The 19244-nt window shown below is 43.0% G+C and overlaps 1 protein-coding gene across 1 annotated transcript in view; it reads right to left on the bottom strand.

Moving 5' to 3' along the window:
- Positions 1 to 18120, bottom strand: part of LOC126529664 (peroxidase-like) — a 137249-nt gene extending 119129 nt beyond the window's left edge. The window contains exons 1-3 of the mRNA XM_050177177.3: positions 17989 to 18120; positions 12980 to 13081; positions 5098 to 5208 (exon numbers count right to left, since the gene is read on the bottom strand). Coding sequence (XP_050033134.2) covers positions 5098 to 5208; positions 12980 to 13081; positions 17989 to 18088 — 313 coding nt within the window. The 5' untranslated portion in view covers positions 18089 to 18120. The remainder of the gene's footprint in view (positions 1 to 5097; positions 5209 to 12979; positions 13082 to 17988) is intronic.
- Positions 18121 to 19244: the final 1124 nt, after the last annotated feature.

Below are 19244 nucleotides of genomic sequence, written 5' to 3'. Positions count from 1 at the left end.
CGAAGCGAAGCTTTGTGAAAAGTTTCCACTTAATTTTGTTGTTGTTCGACCTGACGTCTGTGCACATGCTTGTGAAAAAGCGCACGAGTTATACATGTGAAGTTCACACGGATTACCACATGTGCCATTGTGATTACCACAATACGTCAGTGCACCATGACACCTTCGTGTTTCGCGGCGTAATATTTAACTGCCTGTTCAGCAAAACGCACCTTCTTGGCCTTCTACTTCCCCGGTCGTTAGAATGCGTTTCGGTCCTTTGACGAGCACCCAGCTTTTATTCCTCACCGACAGTCGGCAAGTTCTCCGTGATCGCAGTGCCTACTAGCCTAGAAAACGACTATAGAAGCCATACCCTGAGTAAGAGGCAAAGTAAGGAAGGTACCTTATATAATATTTAAGTCTTCATAACCATTGTGTTACAATAACAGGTTCATACTGGGTGATTTGAAAAGAATGGGCGCATAGATTACCTGTAGCACATATCCACTGACCAACGTTTTCTAGCAGGCTAAAGAGCAGCCAACCGCAACTTGTTAACTCTTGCATATACAAAAGAGAGAGAATTATAGTGGCTACAGGTGGAAAGATCGGCCTAAGTGAAGTGCCTCTGGCCTGCTACTTCACGCTTGGCAAGGAAACAGCCAGCACATATCAACTGGCCCAAGTTCTCTTCATATATATCCTCAAGTATATCCGGTGAGAAAGCGATGACGAAGGGCAAAAAAGTGAATGGCCAAACTAGAAAATTGTTTTAGACCACTGGATGAAGAACGTAGCACTGTGGCTAGGGCTAAGGTTAGCATGAACACAAGGCGGCAGCTGAGCCGCTGACGTCATTTTTATCGTGACGCAACGTATCCGTCACTCTACCCGCGGAAGTAAAAGCACCAATTCAGTTTGTTCTTAGGTTAAGAGCGAGTAGCCTAACAGAGTACGGACTCAGACCGATACATGAACAATTTAAATCGTCGCTCCAGCAGATGACGTGGAAGCCAGGAACAATACCACAATTGTAACCTCCTTGACATGGCGCAAGATGTTGTGTGAGCCGTTGTAGCCGGAGAGGTGCTTTTCACGCAGGCATGCGCGAGGCGAAGGTATCCACAGCAAGAAAACGGATAGGGGCATCTGTGGCCGTATTTGTTATTTATCACATCTTAAAGGATTTCTTTTTCGGTGGAATATTTGAGCACGCTAATTGCGTTTTACTGGAAACTTTACACGCAAATGTTTCCTTGTTGCTGCTTACAATTTTCTAATTTATCTCATCTCATTAGCTCCCTTGCGAACTAAGTTAGACGATTGGTTTATTTACACAATTGAGTGTAATAAAAAATATTGCTCATCTCTTCCAAACTACACTCGGAACAACACTTATTTCGTTCGCGCATCACTGTTTATTTTTTAAGAGCTTGGCAGAGTACTTCTGACGCTAAAAGGGCGGGCAAGAAGGTGAAACTTGTTTACGACAAAGTTGAGGTCAACGGCGAATGGTTCGACTCGGAAAGTGAACAGAGAAAGATGGTCCTCTCAGGCAGACCCGAAAATGCAGCGGCACCAAACCAATGAATCGATAAAAATGACACAAGCAGTCTTTTGTGCTCGAACTTGAACGCTCGCAGCATAGTGGGCAAGTGCTCCGAGCTTGAAAGCATAATCCTTGCGTACAGGCCGCATATTGTAATTATTACAGAATCATGGCTGCAACCTGATGTCAGTGACAAGGAAAGGGCACCTAACGGCTACAAAATCTTCCGTAAAGATAGAATTTCGAGAGGGGGCGGGGTCGCCTTAATTTTCCAAGAATATTTGTGAATGGAAAGGTTGGCCGACATTCCTGGAATTGAATGTTTCCTCGCAAAGGTGCATACAGTTAACAAAACTTTCATTATCGGGGGATTTTACCGCACTCGTAACACCGACAGCAGTTTCAGCGACCAACTTAATGAATTCCTGTGCTGATGCAGAGCTTCAGCCTGCAATATAGTACTGGACGGTGATTTTAATTTTCATCAGTGGTATGGGACGGTGAATTTCCCCCGCCAGGTGCACAAATCGCTGAACCATTTGTTGATATTATAATGTATCACGACCTAACGCAACTAGTAAAGCAACCTACACACATACATAATGACTCAGAATCTATCTTGGATCTTTCTTTAGTTAGCAGAAGTATGCTTCTTCAGGTTACGAGACTTAGCGTCGTCAACGGCATATCAGATCACAAAATGGTGTGTCTTACGATGTGTCTGGGCCATGTCGCTAGGGTTGAGCATGAAAAGCGCTCAGTGCTTGTTTTCTCACGAGCTGCTGATGTACACGTATTAGATGCTCTGGACTTATCTTTTTCCAACTTTGTTTCCCTCTCCCAGTCTGCTTTATGCTCCAGTAGAGAATCTTTGGCAATACTTTAAAAATCTTGTGTTGCAATGCGTGAATAACTTTGTACCAACTAAAGTAATCACTCTGCGCAAAACCCACCCATGGATAACAAAAGAAATTGTACGCTTGGAACGAAAGGCGACGAAGAGAAGAAAACAACGTCGGAAGCACCCCTCTGAAAGTAACATGCGCAAACATTCAGCGCTGCGCACTCATTCAAGCCAAAGCGTTGAAAAAGCAAAAGACTACTGCTACAATGTCACTATGAAGCAATTTCTCCTTTCGTCCCCTGCAAAACTCTGGCGGCATCTTTCTTCAAAATCAAAGACCGTGCCCACCCTCTGCCTTAATGGTAAAACAGTGTCGGAGAAATTACGAGTTGCAGAATCCTTCAACAACTCTTTCTGTTCCGTGTTTACATTTGATAACGGTGAAAAGCACATATTTTCGACATTGCAATGCGTTCTACCTGTTAGTGATATTATAATAACGGGAGAAGGTGTTCTAAAGCTTTTACTTAACATTGATACAAAAACATCTTCTGGTGTCGATGCGATTCTGGTGTCGATGCGAGTTGTCTCATGACTGGAAGTTTGGAAAGATTGTTCCAGTGCCAAAAGGAGGAGACTCATCGTTGCTTTCTTCCTATCGACCCATTTCTATACTTTGCACATGTTCCAAACTTCTTGAGCACACTATCTTTAAACATCCAACAATTTTTCTTGATCTTCATGGTTTTCTCTACCCCAGACAGCATGGATTTCGTAAAGGGCTTTCCACCACTACTCAGCGTTTAGAAACAATTCATGATTTCGCAGCTATTCTGGATGATCAAGAGCAAATTGATTATGTTTTTTTAGATTTCTAGAAAGCATTTGACCGGGTATATCACATCAAACTCATGATAGAATTGAAACCTATACTCAAAAATGAGTCCCTTCTTTCTTGGATTCAAGGATACCTTACTTCGAGACGGCAAACTGTAAACATAGACTGAAGACGTTCGAGTTCAAGACCTGTAGTATCCGGAATCCCACAGGGATCAGTGCTTGGGCCCTTATTTTTCTTAATTTTCATCAATGATATTGCACAGGAATTACCAGTTAAAATAGAATTGTTTGCTGACGATTGCGTTTCATATAACGAAATCCATAGTCCCCCTGTCCAGTCGCTGTTAAATACCTCGCTGTCTACAGTGCAATCATGGTGCAGCACATGGCAAATGAAAATCAATGCGAAAAAAAACTGTAGCGATGACCGTGACGCGGAAACGACACCCTTTAAACAATCAGTATTCCATCGATGGACAAATTTTAGACCGCGTGACAAGCTATAAATATTTGGTTGCAGTTATCAGCTCGGATTTATAGTGGAATGAGCACGTGTCATACATAGAAAAGAAAGCCATGCAGAAGCTTGGTTACTTGAGGCGTTGCTTAAGAAATTAACCCCATGAGATAAAGCTACTACCTTACCAAACTTTCGTCCGCCCGATTCTTGAGCATGGGTCCGTCATCTGGGATCCACATAGCGATATTAACATAAAAAAAGTGAAAAAAATTCAGAGAAAGGCGATAAGATTTGTATTCAATTCTTTCAGCCGGTATGCATCACCAAGTGCTATGCTCGAAACAGTGGAACTAGTTACCCTGTAAAAACGATGATATAAAGAACGAATAAAGTACATGTATCTGCTCTATCATGCAAAATTAGGCATCGACAAGGAAACGTATAGCGAGCCTCTTGCTCGTCGATCAACTCGTCCTAGCTGCGATAAGCAGCTTAACGATTACTACTGCAAAACAGAAGACTTTAGAAATTCATATTTTCCCCGAACCATTAGGGAATGGAATGCACTTCCTGCTGTGGTGGTTGCCTGCGACACCATTAAATCATTCTTAAAGCTGCCTAAAGAAATTGAATAAATGATCGGGGTACACCCCTGCCCTCCTTTGCTTTTTTTTTCTTTTCTTTTCGCCCTGTCTTTCCGCATAATTGAACGCACGTGCTTTCTGATGCTTCTGCCACTGCTACACATTTTTACTCACTGCTACATTATGTTTGTCTGATAGGATGTATGTTCTGAAATCGTTTGCCACGCGTTGTGTACACATATTCTTCTAGTTTAGTTTTTCTGTCTTTTAAGTGTTCTTTAACTTGGCGCTAAGAGCAGTTTACATTTTCTTCTTCTGGAATAGTTTCACATTGTTAGCGCTAAATGCTACGTTTTCGCAAATGACACGCTGCTCATATTTTCAGATTCAGTGATATTTCATTTTGCTCACACTTCACACCTTGTACTCAATGTATTGTTCGTCATGTATGTAAACACTCCCGCTTAAGGCCTCTAACCAGAGGCTGGTAGTAATCTTGAAATAAATAAATAAATAAATCTATTAATTGGAACGCCTACTATAAATGGCGAGTGCAACTGTACCGAGCGTTCATATTCTGCCGGTCTGTCCTCACCGTCAAATTGACTCCTGCGTTGGTTTTTTTCTGGTCACTAGTTCGGCGAATTATCTGTTATATTGTCAAGTCAGAGTATTGGCAATGTTCAATTTCTCACCATCGCCACGACATGGCACAAGTCAATTTGGCGGAGCAACCATGAAACTCTGTATTCCTGCTTGGCTCAAACTATTGGAGGGTTCTTTGACGAAGCGTACTGGTCACACTGAGTCATAACACTACACCAGAAAGCCTACTTACCTGCCCTCGAACAAAAGGCGTTCTGTTCCGGGAGACTGCAGTTGTCGGCGTAAGGCAGAAGGTTGTCTGCCATGTATTGGGTGCCGCCAATTTCCTGACTCAGCATGAGACCTGCGTCACTCGTAAAACGGAGTAGGACATAGAGCGTGTGTGTATTTAGTTTGCAACCGATGAATCAGCTCCGTACCCTAATAAGCCTTAATTATGCACTTAACCCATAGTGTCACCGCACTGTAGGCTTGAGTAGGCGCCTTTCAGCACGCCCTTTCACAGCCATAATAGTCGCTGCCAAGTTCGACGTCTTGTATGCATTTTATGAAACCGTAAGCAAACGAAGATTAAAAACTACGCCAATTTTTATTCCTTCGATACACACAGTCACCGTTTAATTACCTATTGCTTCGGCCGCAGCATGCATACAGCGCCGGATGATGCAGTATACATTACAGAAATTGAAACACTCAATTTTGATGTTGGAAACCTGGTGAGGCTGTTAAGAAATACGAGGAACATAACGTATTGTGCGCTGTCCATTGAGCACAATATGCAACATGTGAATAACGAAACAATTGGAGCTTTATTTAAAAGCAATGTACAGTAGTTATCTCAAAAAACAATTTGGAACGAAGAGAGCTCTATTCTGCAATAAGGATATTTGGGAATGAGTGCTTTGAGCGCGTGAAGGAACCTATTGCTACATAGGGCTATATCGAAGGGTCGCCTATGTGTTTGACGTTTTACTAAACAGGGTTGTGAGAAGCGATTGGAGTGGATAAATTAGACGCGTTTATTGTATACATGATAGAAACATGTGTCTCGCTATCCTTACCCTCCCGCACATAAACAGCGTCTGAAGACGATATTTTCAAAGCCGCACCGCCGCTTACTCAGCCGTGAAATTACCAACGGCCAGCTGCTAGATTCATGTTAGCCTACTAATGAATCTTGCTCGTGCAGGTCCTACATACTGTAGTGAGAATATGGTAAGAATGGTTTAAAGTTTCAAATATATTCCTAGCTTGCTGAATATTACCACACATTCTTCTTTTCACTGCGGTGATCAACTTGTGCTGTGAGTGTCATCATTACAGTGAAGAAAACTAGCAATGTGTAATGAAATTACACATTGTTATGTGTAACATTATGTTTATATTAACGTTATATTTAAAAAAAAACATAGCATAAATAACTGCATTTAAAAGAAACTGCATAAGCGCACAAACCCCCACGGTTGTTGAAAGACTCATGCTGAGCGATTTTTGTGAGAGTGAGTATCGTATCCCCAAGCAGAAATTGCTTGCAAGGAACAATTTAGGAAGGTTGGACTGTTCACTTTTTGGCCTGCAAACGACAACAGGCAATTATTCTGAAATTATAGCAGCTCTTTTTATAACTCGACAGGTCCTTACTATATCCTCATAGCACGACAGGAACTTCGTAGTTCGAAGTATGTACACTATTGGCACAACGGATTGCACGAGCAGACTAGAAGGTTGCCCTAGCTATTACCGGGAGTTGCGCTGTATATCACAACGTGCCATAATTCATCTAATCCATATAATGGATTGTTTCCCACGGCAGGACCTCCTTACATTTCTTAAATTGAAGGCTCCTGGATGCGAGGGTACGCACTCACATCCAGGAGTTATGTTACGCACTCAGTGTGTGCGTTGCTTTCAAAGTATATGCCCGTAAGCTCCTTTACAAATTATCGAATACTGAGAGATTTAAAAACATGTGTAAGGATATTCTAATGTGAACTTGTCCATGTTGCTTTGCACTCTTGAAAAAGTGGACGGAGAGATGGGTTTCCTCGTTAGGCATACAAATGCTTACGCATTTAAATGTTTGCCCCCGTCGAGGCTTATCTTGTTCCGCAACGATGGTGGTCATCTGCCTTATTTCCGTTTCTTTACTTTAATGCTGTGCGCCTGGTAATTACAGGTCACGAACGGCAAGCACGTTGTCAGTCTGACATTGCTTTCTCGACATTAAAGATGCCAAATATTGTTGTGGGTCAAGATAAACCCCACAGGCTTCAAACTTCTAAATGCACAATCATTTCTAGGCCTTCCTAACGAAGGAACCCATCTGTCCCTACACCTTGTGAGACAAATTCCTATGAAGGAATTCATGTATAAAACAAAGTCAGTTCAAAAGGAAAAACTTTGGTTATGGTGATTTTCGAACCAACGGCTCCACGCTCAGAAGCCGACTTCTTATCTATGGGGCTAAACACCGACGCTTGCAGCAAGTGAGTATACCTGTAATGTATAAATGTGCTGCACTGCTGGTAGAAAACAAATTCCAAAGGAAAATAGTTTCTGTAAAGGTTTTGTTGAAATATTTGGATAAAATCGAGCTCTAGGAACACAAGCATTGTAGCATAGTAGACATCAGCGAAATTCAGATTTGTGATTATCAGAGGGCACTTCAGAGTGGGACCTTCGTGAACACGACGATGAATCCGTTGCTCCTTTTTGTACAAGTAAAGCTGCGCACTTCCTTCATACCAGTGCGCGATGCATCGGATATCACGATAGCGATAGCCGATACTGAAGACCATGTGTGCACCTACGGAACATGGATTTTCATGACAAAGCCAGACCAGCAAGACCTGAGATCAGCGTCGCCATTGGGATATATAAGCCACGCCGACGGGGGCTACTTCAGAGGGAACGGCGGGATCATCGGGAACACAACGATGAATCCGTTGCTGCCTTTTGTACAGGACACGCTGTGGACTGCGTCCATGCCAGTGTGCAATGTATCGGATATCACGACCACAACAGCCGACGCTCAAGACCAGGTGTTCACCTACGGAAGATGGGCTTTCATGCCGAAGCCAGACCAGCAAGACGTGACAGCAGCGCCACCATTAGGATATATAATCCACGCCGACGGAGGCCGCTTCAGAGGGCACGGCGGGATCTTCGTGAAGACAACAATGAATCCGTTGCTCCTTTTTGTGCAGGAGACCCTGTGGACTGCGTCCATACCAGTGCGCACTACAACGGATATCCCGACAACCATAGCCAACACTCAAGACTACGCGTTCACCTATGGAAGGCAGCCCTTGATGAAGAAGCAAGAGCAGCAAGACGGGACATCAGCGCAGTCATTGGGATATATAAGCCACGCCGACGGGGCCAACTCCATGAGGCATAGCGGGATCTTTGTGAACACACGGATGAATCCGTTTCTGCCTTTTGTACAGGAGACGCTGTGGACTGCGTCCACACCAGTGTACACTGTATCGGATATCACAACAACGATAGTCGGCACTCAAGACTAAATGTTCACCTATGGAAGACGGGCCTTGATAAAGAAGCCAGAGCAGCAAGACGGGACATCAGCGCCGCCATTGGGATATATAAGCCACGCCGACGGAGGCCCCTCCGGAGGGCACGGCGGAATCTTCGGGAACACAGCGATGAGTCCGGTGCTTCTTTTTGTACAGGAGACGCTGTGGACTGATTTCATACCAGTGCCCAATGCATCGGATATCACGACAACAATAGCCGACACTCAAGACCAGGTGTTCAGCTACAGAAGACGGGCTTTCATGCCGAAGCCAGACCAGCAAGACGTGACAGCAGCGCTGCCATTAGGATATATAATCTACGCTGATGGGGCCAACTCCAGAGGGCACGGGGAGATTTTCGTGGACACAACGATGAATTCTTTGCTGCCTTTTGTACAGGAGACGCTGTGGACTGCGTCCATACCAGTGCACAATGCATCGGATATCACAACGATAGCCGACACTCAAGACCACTTGTTCACCTACCGAAGACAGGCGTTCATGCCGAAGCCAGACCAGAAGGACGTGACAGCAGCGCCGCCATTAGGATATATAAGCCACGCCGACGGGGCCAACTCCAGAGGGCATGGCGGAACCTTTGTGAATACAGTGATAAATCCGGTGCTGCTTTCTGTACAGGAGATGCTGTGGACTGCGTCCATGCCCGTGCCAATACATCGGATATTACGACAACAATAGCCGACACTAAAGACCACGTGTTCGCCAATGGAAGACGGGATTTCATGACAAAAACAGACCAGCACGACGTGAAATCAGTGCCGTAATTGGGACATATAGGGCGCGCCGACGGGGCCAACTCCAGAGGGCACGGCGCGACTTTCGTGAACAAAACGACGAATCCGTTATTCCTTTTTGTACAGGTTGGTGTACAACACTCATCTAGCTGCTTACGTAGAGATAATAGGTTCATTATAGTCCTGCTGCGTGCGGCTGTATGCTTGTCATTGAGAGATGAAGCGTCGAACGTATTCTGTTACTGCTGGCTGGGGATGTGAACCCTGGACCTTTTGATACTGAGAAAATGTTAAGAAATATGCAAGAAGCTTGCAGGCCTCGATAAACAGTGTTTCTGCTTTACGATAATCCCTTGAAGAAACAGTTGAAGAAAGATAGGTTCGATAAACTAAACAACGTGCTCACTGTCATGGCAAACATGCAGAACTTGCTGAGTTAAGGTCAGAGGTCAGCTCTCTGAAAAACATTGTAAGCGATCAACAGGAGGTAAATGACATGGAAGACCGACGTCGAAGCAGGAACCTTATAATTTGTGCCTTGAGGAACGAACAAATCAGAGCCCTGGTGACTCTAGAAGACAGGTTCTTGATAACGTGTTTTGTGCACAATTAGGCGTCACAACCAACAGAGTCGAAAGAATGCACAGAAAAGGGAGAATTGCCGATAAATCTAGGCCTGTCCTGATTAATTTATTTGATTACAGTGGAAAAGTGCATGTATTGAAGAACTGTTTTAAGCTCAAGAAAACACGTGCCTCGATCTGTCACGATTATTCAAAGGCTACGCTGACTAAGCGATCTCATCTTTGGCGGAATCGTAAGCAATTTAAAGATGAGGCGTGAAAGGTTTCACTGGACTATGACCGGCCATGTGTACACGACAACATATACGTATGGTCGATGTAAACGCACAGGTTGTCGCGCTTCATGAATTCAGACCTAAACGGACATCCAACTGGCTCGAAACAAAACAACTCCGAATTGCCTTACTTCATGCAAGAAGTCTCGCGAATAAGTTCAATCAACTTGGTGACATTCTTTTCCTTTACAACCCTCGTATACTTGCCGTAACCGACACATGGGTTACACCTAACAGTAACGATGGCGAAATTATTCCAGCTTCCCGCAAAATAATAAGGCGTGTGAGGGACGAGGACGGGGCGTGGCAATAATAACAAAAAATGAAGCTTAATGTTTCACGCTTGAGGGCATTCGAGACCATGAATGAACGTATCTGGTGTAAGCTCAACTACAGAAATCTTTCTAGTTTGTTTGGCGTGGTTTACTGGCAACCAAAAAGCAGTGTGTCACACCTGGATATGATGGCCGCTTAACTAGAGCGCATGCTCAAACCAAATCCCAAATCGCTGGCGAATTCAACTTGCCTGCCATAGGCTGGAATGCACTCGCTATCTCGGGGCCCGATGATATTGACAATGCACGCCTACTTCTTAATTCTTAATTTTTTCATGGCATGAAACAACTAGTTTCTATTCCTACTCGCGCCACTATAGCTACCGAATCGATTCTTAACCTTGTATATGAGAAAAATTTCCCTGAGAATCACTCAGTTAGTATTGCTGATGGTATCTCGGACGACAAGATTGTTCAAGTTACTGTAGAAATTAGTGACAAAAAATGCCTCCCTCGGTAACAACTTTTCGTGACTAATGCTGCAGATGGTAAACCTGTCCTGGACGCAATGCATGTCTCGCTTTCTGATTTTGAGCATGCTGGCGATGTTTATCATATTTGGAACGAGTTCAAGAAACTAGTGTTATCATGCATTGAGAGGTTTGTTCCTTTGCGTAGAAACACTGCAAAGCATCACAACACATTAATTAGTCGGGATATAATCTATCTTAAGCGGCGTATTAAACGACAACATATTAAATTATAGTATTAAGCGAAAAGAGAAGGGTAAAACTACGTCAGCATTAACCGGCTTTAAAGAACAGCTGGTTACTAAATTGGAGCTTGCTTACAGAATGCCCCCATAAGGCCTGTAAGGTATTTTAAATGAATAAATAAATAGATGCAGTTCTTCTTGACATGTCAAAAGCTTTTGATCGTGTGCAACACACTTTGCTCATTGACAGATTAAGGTATGCCGGGCTTCCTGAGATATTGATATTGTGGTTCCAGGCTTATCTGAAAAATCTCACACAGTTTGTAGTGTGCGCAGGTGTCAGGTCTTCTGACCTACCGGTCTTGTCTGGGTTACCACCAAGTTCCGTACTTGGTCCTTTGTTCTTTTTAATTTATATAACGGTATTGCTTCTAACATGTATCACTCTGTTACAGTAAAATTATTGGCTGGCGATTGTGTGATGTACAGCGTTGTTAATAGCACCTCTTCTCAAACGCTACCGAAGAAGATTCTCTGTAAACTTGCGGACTGGTTCGAATGAAACAGCATGCAAATCAATTTTGATAACGCAATTGCTGTGAGAATAACCGCAAAGAAAAAGACACTGTTTTGCATGTGTGACATTGCTCATGAGAATATTCACTCAGTACGATGTCATATATCTAGGACTAACTATTGCAACCAACTTAAAATGGGATAAGCACTTGAAGAACGTTTGCACAACAGCATTTAAAATACTTTGCTTTCTGCGCAGAAAATTAAAAGACTCGCCGTCAAATGTTAACTGGAGGCATACCGCACTATAGTTGACCAGTTCTTGAGTACGCTTCCGCAGTGCGGGGCCCACACTACGTTAAAGATATTGCACAGGTAGAAGGAATTCAGCTCCTCGCTGCTAGCTTTATTGTATCTATCCTCCTCATCTGTTACTGATATGCTGCTGTGACTGAATCTGGAGCCCCTCCTTGTCCGCCGAAAGATTGCGAGACTAAATATGCTTTGTTTGATCTATCGAATAGAATTCGTCTGCCACGCGAAACATCTTCCCTGTGCACAGCATTGGTCAACTAGAATTGACCCCTCGTATGTTATCCACCCGTACCTTGCGAGGACGAAAATGTTTCAAATCTTTTTTTTTTTTTTCACTCACCGTTGACGAGTGGAATTCTCTGCGAGTATCTGTTGTTGATTGTACAAATGTAAACGCCTTTCTGAATTACTTGTCATTGGACTTCATGTAAAAAAAAAACAGAAAACCTCTCCTGTTTGGGCAGCAGTGCTGATTGCAGTATTTTGAAAATAACGAAATAAGTAAGAACCGATAAGGATTGATAACGGTCGGACCTAACCCTATAAGCGTGATAACGATTCATAAGGGTTGATAAGTGCTTATACTGGTCAGATTAAGTTTCATAACAACGATAAAGCCACCGGGCTCCACGGAGATCAGCAAGTGGCCCAATGCTTGCGCATACTTAGACATCTTTAAGAGGAGTTTCTGTGTCACTTCTTTAAGAGTGCGCGGCGTTTCAAGTGGAGGGAACTTTTGTTAGATGGCTCAGTGGAGTGGCTCCTGCTGTGGGATGGAGCAGCCAATACGTGGTACGGTCTGAAATAGCGGCGACTATGCTTCGATGCGGTGAACAGGTGTATATGCAGAACGGGGCCATTCAGCGAAAGGCCTGGAAAGCGTGTAGTAGGATTCTGACGTATTTTAAATTTTGTGACAGTTTCACGCCTCAGCAAACCTCAAATCATATTTTCTTTACACAATGTGAAAGTGCGAACACGACCGAGATAATGCTGACAATAATCACGTCACTACGCTGACAATAACGACGCCTGCGTTTATCCGTAAGGCCATACAATTTTATTATTTGAAATGTCGAAAACAGCGACAAAGAGGCCCGCGCCTCCTCGTCTCTTGCCACTTCCATCTTTGTGCGTACGTACCACTTCGGAATTTTCGCAGGGCGGTCGTGACTTGACTGTTGTAACCGTACACTTGAGACAGGTCAGCATACGATGTTTGCTGGTTCGGCTGGTCCACGGGGCCTGCACGTACAAATAATAAGCTGTCAAATGCACCAATGACCGCCTGTCTATTGAATGGTGCAGGTGGATCAATTTGTGCGTTCAGCAGTCCCGTTTTCGGTTCAACTCCGCAATGCAGACGAAGTCCTGTTGTCCACCTTACTATCCACGGGTAAGTGGCAGGTAGTTACGAAAAGAAACCAGTCAGGTTCCTCAGGAAGCAAGATTCGCCGTCGAAGAAAAACCTGCCCTCCGGGTATCCAGCCAGCAGTATTGCCTACAGTCGTTCTACTAAGTACACTAAACGGCGATTAGCAGATGACAAGGCGAAAGTGGGGAATAGGCAACTCAAAGGGAAGGTAAGGATAGCATTCTTTAGGGGCGTGTGAACATTTGAAGTTTTGAATACAAATCGAATTTTCTTTCGTTTTCGCATTAAAATCGGTTCGAGAACTTATTATTCAAAGTTGTCAAATATTCATTGTTCTGGCAGAATTTTTTGTAGTCTACAGTAGAAAGCGGTGATTGCCGTGATTTGCTTCTGGCGTAGGGGAGCGGCGGTTACAGCGCAGAGGCAGTAATTGTTGAGCGAGCGCATAGTAAGGCTCGTTTCTTCTCAATTATTTACATAATTCATTGCGTATGCCTTGCCTTTAGGGAGTTTATGAGTTGGTGTTCTCGATTTTTGCCTAGGACCTGTATTATTTCACAATCTCAACATCGTTGCATCTTTTTCAAAGATCCTGTCGGGATGGCAACATTACACTTTGCTTCGTTGACATGCTCTTCCAGCATTTGTCTACTGTCATTCTGGTAGTACTCCAGAAACGAGCACCCTTCAATCATTCCATATTCGTACGCTCTCAGCACACCGTACATTCTGTTCTGAACTGCAGTACACGTATCGAAAGGTGCAAATGAGCCGTCATATTTAACACCTACTATATATATATATATCTGTCATAAAACGTTTAAACGTTGTTTTCCTCTAACGTTTGTAATCAACGCCATTCTGAAATTTCTTTATTTGAATAGATTAATTTTATTTACCATTCCTGCTAGACAGCGTTTGCAAGCGTGCATGCACTAAGCAGCATCAAAGGAAAGCGCAAGGTGCCAGATGAGGAAGTTGTCTCGTACAAATAGCATGTTTGTTTTGTTTTTTTCTGCATTCTTCCTGTTTTAACCGTATTGAATATGGACCTGCGAATACAATGAAAAATAAAGTATAAAACCATTCTCGTTCTAAATTATTTCCTCAGTACCATTGACCTAAGACCTTTCTAGTAATTATTTGTCAGTTCCTATCGACTACGTGGCGAAATTCATCAGAGGTTTGTTTTGGAATAAAACACGCTGGCTTACGCATACTTCTTCGCGACATTTTGAACTGACGTCTAGTAACAGATGAAGTGCTGCAAGAATGCACTGAACCATCATTAACTGCATACTTGAAACGCGCGTTTCGAAAAATTTTCAGAAAAGCAACGAATTGCAGACATCCGTGTCTACGCGAACGCTTTAAATAAATTTTCACGGAAAGATAGTGTCGGTGAATATGACCTGTGGTAAGGCCTCACGCTCGGCGTAGGAATTTGTCATGTTTGTAGGAGAACCAGAGCGGCTCAGTTGTGAACTTTTGCAGTCATCTTCAAATGTGGGAAAAGAGCTATAGCAGAGCAATATTGTGAATAGGCAGAAGACAGACAGGTGTGATTGTTCTACCCCGAAAGCACCCAGTAACGAAAACGATGAGTACCGAGAAGGGTGTCGCCCTTTTCGCACTTTGAGTCTCTAAACTGTGAATGATTCTATTTATAGCGAAAAAACTGTACGACAAATTGACCCTCTTTGAATAAACATTGTACTTAAAAATTTATAGTCTTGTATCACTTCTAATTTACTGTATAACGCCATTGTAGTGTCATGCAATTGGTTCCTCATCATTTTTGGAAGTATTCAAGGTTTAAAACAAAGTTTTTCCCCAATTTTATCACGTAAATAATGTGTACTTCCGAGGCGTATACCACAGTCGACCACTGATCGGAATACTTAGTTTCTTACATAAAATTAGAGTGGCAAATTTCCGGGCGGTACGTTTCTTTCTTTTTTTTCTTTGAGAATTACCTTTCAAGTTGTTACTAATTTTCTGCAAGACACAAATATTTGCTACAAAGAAGCTGTTAAAGTATGTTCTGCAACAGTTCTCGCGCTGTGGTGAATGCCGGTTTGCAACGGCGGGGACGATATCAAACGCATATAGGATGCACGTATGTTGGTGGCCGGAATTTCCTTTCAACTGCAATGATCAAATAGTAGCAAAATACAGGTTACCTTGCGTATATCTCACTTGAATAGAAAACAACTGGTATGAATGCTTTGCGTAAAGAACAATCCACAATTCTTCTTTCTCACGTCGTGTTACACCTGCTCACCCACGGAACAAAACAGAAGGATAGAAAGAAAAGATCAAACGATATGAAGCTTTTATAATTGTAAAATGTCGTGTGTGAATGCATATTGTTGAAATGTATTGGCAAAAAAAAAAACAATTTGAGAAGGGTCTGCTTCATATGTACGTGATGGTATATTGCTGTATATGCATGATTGCGTGTTTTCTTTAACTTTGATGATATGCCGGACACAATTACGAATTTTTAAGTTACAAACACGTTATACAACTTCATTAATTTCCCTTTAATTCAGCCAGCGATGACTGCGCTCAAACGCTGCTATGTTCGAGCGAGGAAATTATCCAGCACACTGAGCCCTAGTGCTTCCAATGGGTGTGAGAACTGCCTTATACAGCATGGCTATTTTTAGGAAAGACCTTACATTAGAAAACACCTGACAAGATTTTTACAGTTCATAATCAGGGCAGCATGTATGTACTCCCGAGCTTCTGACGAAGACTTATCAGTACATATCTTGAAATTGGCTTGATTGTTGTACAGGGTATGTTATTCGCCTAGTACGAGTCTCCTTGTTGTCCTGTTTAGGATTCTCGATATTCTTAGCCCTAGAATGCTTAGTTAAATAACTTAATGAGATGCCAGATAACTGACTTTAATATGAAAGGAACCTGGAACGCGCTTGTCACTAATGTTATTTCATCGGCTAACAAAACAGTGGCATTTCTAACACGTCAGCTACGCTTTGCTTCATTGCATGTAAAACTGTTAACCTATAGATTGTTGGTAAGAACGAAACTCGAATATGCATCTGCCATCTGGGATCCGCATTAAGCATATCTCGCCAATGCCCTCGAGACAGTTCAAAATCGCGCCACCAAGTATATTCATTCCACATGCTCTTACAATGTCAGCATATTATACTTGAAAAAATAACGTTTCTTATCGCTTCTATACTTTCGTCGCCACATTATCACTCTCTCCCTCTTCCGCATGTTCTACTATTCGACGCTTAGCCATCCACCATACATTGTTCCCCAAACCTGCCGGTCACGACGCATTGGCCATCCCCAGCAGGTGGCAGAACCACATTCACGCACAAATACATTTTCAGCCTCATTTTTCTACCGAGCATCTAAAGACTTGAATGGCCTTCCTCATCAAATCGCTTCTGTCACCTGCTCTTCACAATTCGTTCAAGATGTAACAACTTTCATTTACAGAATTTAATTCCTTATAGCACTTGTTCGTATACGTTGTATCCCCACTCCTTATGTATAATACCCCGACTACGGGGTCTTTCAGGAAATAAAATGAAATGAAATGAAAAATACCTAAAAGTTCCTGTCAGTTGCTGAACACAAAGCCCTTGCCGCAATTATCAGTGGTTCTTCCCGAATTAGCGGGACCTTATTGTTTATTTTTCATTGCTTTTATTGATCTGTTCATATGCTCTTACATCACAGATAATATGAGCGCCAGCTTTATGATACCATCCTTATTGATAATATTTGCAATTAATAAAAAGAAAGACGCTGCTTTCCTTTTATCATCATTTCACACTCGCAACATGTTCTGATCCCGATGGCTGACCGAAAAAATCCAGAACATCTGGCTGACTCAGCGCAAACTCTTACTAAAGGCGCAACATAAAAATATATGCGTAGTAGAAAAAAGAATCATTTTATAAATCAATGAAATTTCTTTGCGAACGCTGATTGTTATTTGAACAGAACGCGCTCTGCAATTCCATTGATTCTTAACTAAATTTAGAAACGCACCTGCCTAGTTGTCTGTTTTGCCGGGTCTTCTTTTTGTGCTCAGGTTTGGGCCATGAACATACACCAACCAGCACAGCAGTGTGTTTTAAACATGCAGTTCATTAACCTGCTTTCTGGATGGCCCAAGGCACATGGTTTTAAAGTATTCATGAGTTGTGTCGCGTAATGGAGTAATAAATTGTGGCTCGTATATTGCCTAAATTTTGTGCAAGATTTCTTGAAACAAGTCGGGCTCATGCCCGATTTGTTTGGGCATGAACCCGATTTGTTTGGCCTCATGTTGGGCTTATGCCCAACATGAGCCAAATGGGCTCATGCCAAATGGGCTCAGCCAAACAAATGGGCCCATGCTGTTATTAAATAGCAACTCATTTTTAAAAACATGCTTTACTGAAGTAAGAAGTATCTTCAAGAATTCCAGAGTTTGGCTATTCTTTCAACATTATAATTTTAGCAGGAACACAGAGAACCTTACATGACGATAGTTGAAAATTTCAACGTTTTCCAGTAAACTATAAAGCACGCCGTCCTCTAGCAAACGTTTAGCGAGACGTCACCTGATCTATAGAGAAGCTTATAAAGACGTGCAGCTCCCAAACACCCGGGCAGAGACTCCACATAGCTTTGCTACTCCATCTTGGATGTTTAAAAATCGCACAGTTTGTGTTCTACGGTTTAACAGTTCATGCGACCTCCATAAAGAACACACCCGTCATGTGCATGATTTTCTGCCCACCATTTCCGCACTTGTTGCACGGGTACGTCCGCATCATGCCGATCTTCGTGACGTTGAACTGCGTGTAGAAATCGTCGTTCTCGGGCACCTCGATGGGCATGCAGTCCGGTCCTTGAAGGCAGGAAGGGTTGGGGCCTGGTCCTATGGTTGTTCATAGTAGGAAAGAGAAAAAAAAAAAGAGCACGCAATTGCATAAATTGTGTGAAGGCGTGATAGCAATAGGTTCGCGTGGCCATTTAAATATTTTCTTGTTTAATATCCTCGAATGCATTTACCTGTAAACAAAATTATTTTGAATAACAACCTTGTAAGCAATATCGCGCATGGGAAGCACCCAAGAATGAAATATATATTGCGCTTCTCATGCGTACGCTGATTCCGCGAGGCAAATCCATGATGCATAGACGTAGCAAATACTTCCATTTCACTGAAGGAATGGTGCACACTAGAGTTAGCAAAGTATTCCAGTGACACACGAATCTGACAGTGACACTGGCGCCATCTAGTAGCCACCATCGCTGTACTAAGCTTTTCACGCGTGTTCGCGTCGCGTCCGCTCGCATGTTTCGCCGTGCTTGTTCGCTCGGTTACGTGGTGAACGCCCACGCTCGCCGCAGAAACGGACGCCTAAGAGCTGCGCTCTAAATAATACCGCAGACTAGGCCGTGCGGTTCTCATCACCACTTAGTTCGTTTTAGCCCCCTAGCACACTTGGTCGCTTTCTAAACATTCGTTACGCTTAGCTGGGACTGCCTGTATATTATCTCAATGTAATGAAGGTGAAGAACCACAGTCGCGCAAGTCAAGAAACTAACTGTTTATTGGGCAGACCTGAGCCCAACAAAACAAGTAATACTCAGTGCAATGTTAGCGTCAAGCACACTCGCTTCGTGGAATGTTTGATATCCGGGTCTAGCGCGTCGGGTTTCATAAATGACTCGGTGAATGTTCGAGCGTAATAGCTGGTTTCCGCGTGCCTCCTGGAATGTGCTACACAATTCATGGCTTGCACAAAGCGATCACACAAGGTTTGGTGACAGCAGCCAACGGATAAAACCAGCGAAGACATCCGCGAAACTTGCGACATAAAGGCGCGTTTAGCGCTGAGCAATAACGTTTCTACGCAGATTGGCTCGTAAAAAGCAGTGACCAAAAATATAAAATTATCCGCCTGTCAACGTCCCCCTCTTAAAAAAGTGGGTATAAGACGAGGGTTAAAAAACAAAACAAAAGAATATGTAGTAAAAAAAATTGAG

This window comes from Dermacentor andersoni, chromosome 9 (genome assembly GCF_023375885.2).
Source record: "Dermacentor andersoni chromosome 9, qqDerAnde1_hic_scaffold, whole genome shotgun sequence".
Classification (NCBI taxonomy): Eukaryota; Metazoa; Arthropoda; class Arachnida; order Ixodida; family Ixodidae; genus Dermacentor; species Dermacentor andersoni.
Note: the sequence above shows the minus strand (reverse complement) of the source record. Positions and strands in the feature narration are given on the sequence as shown.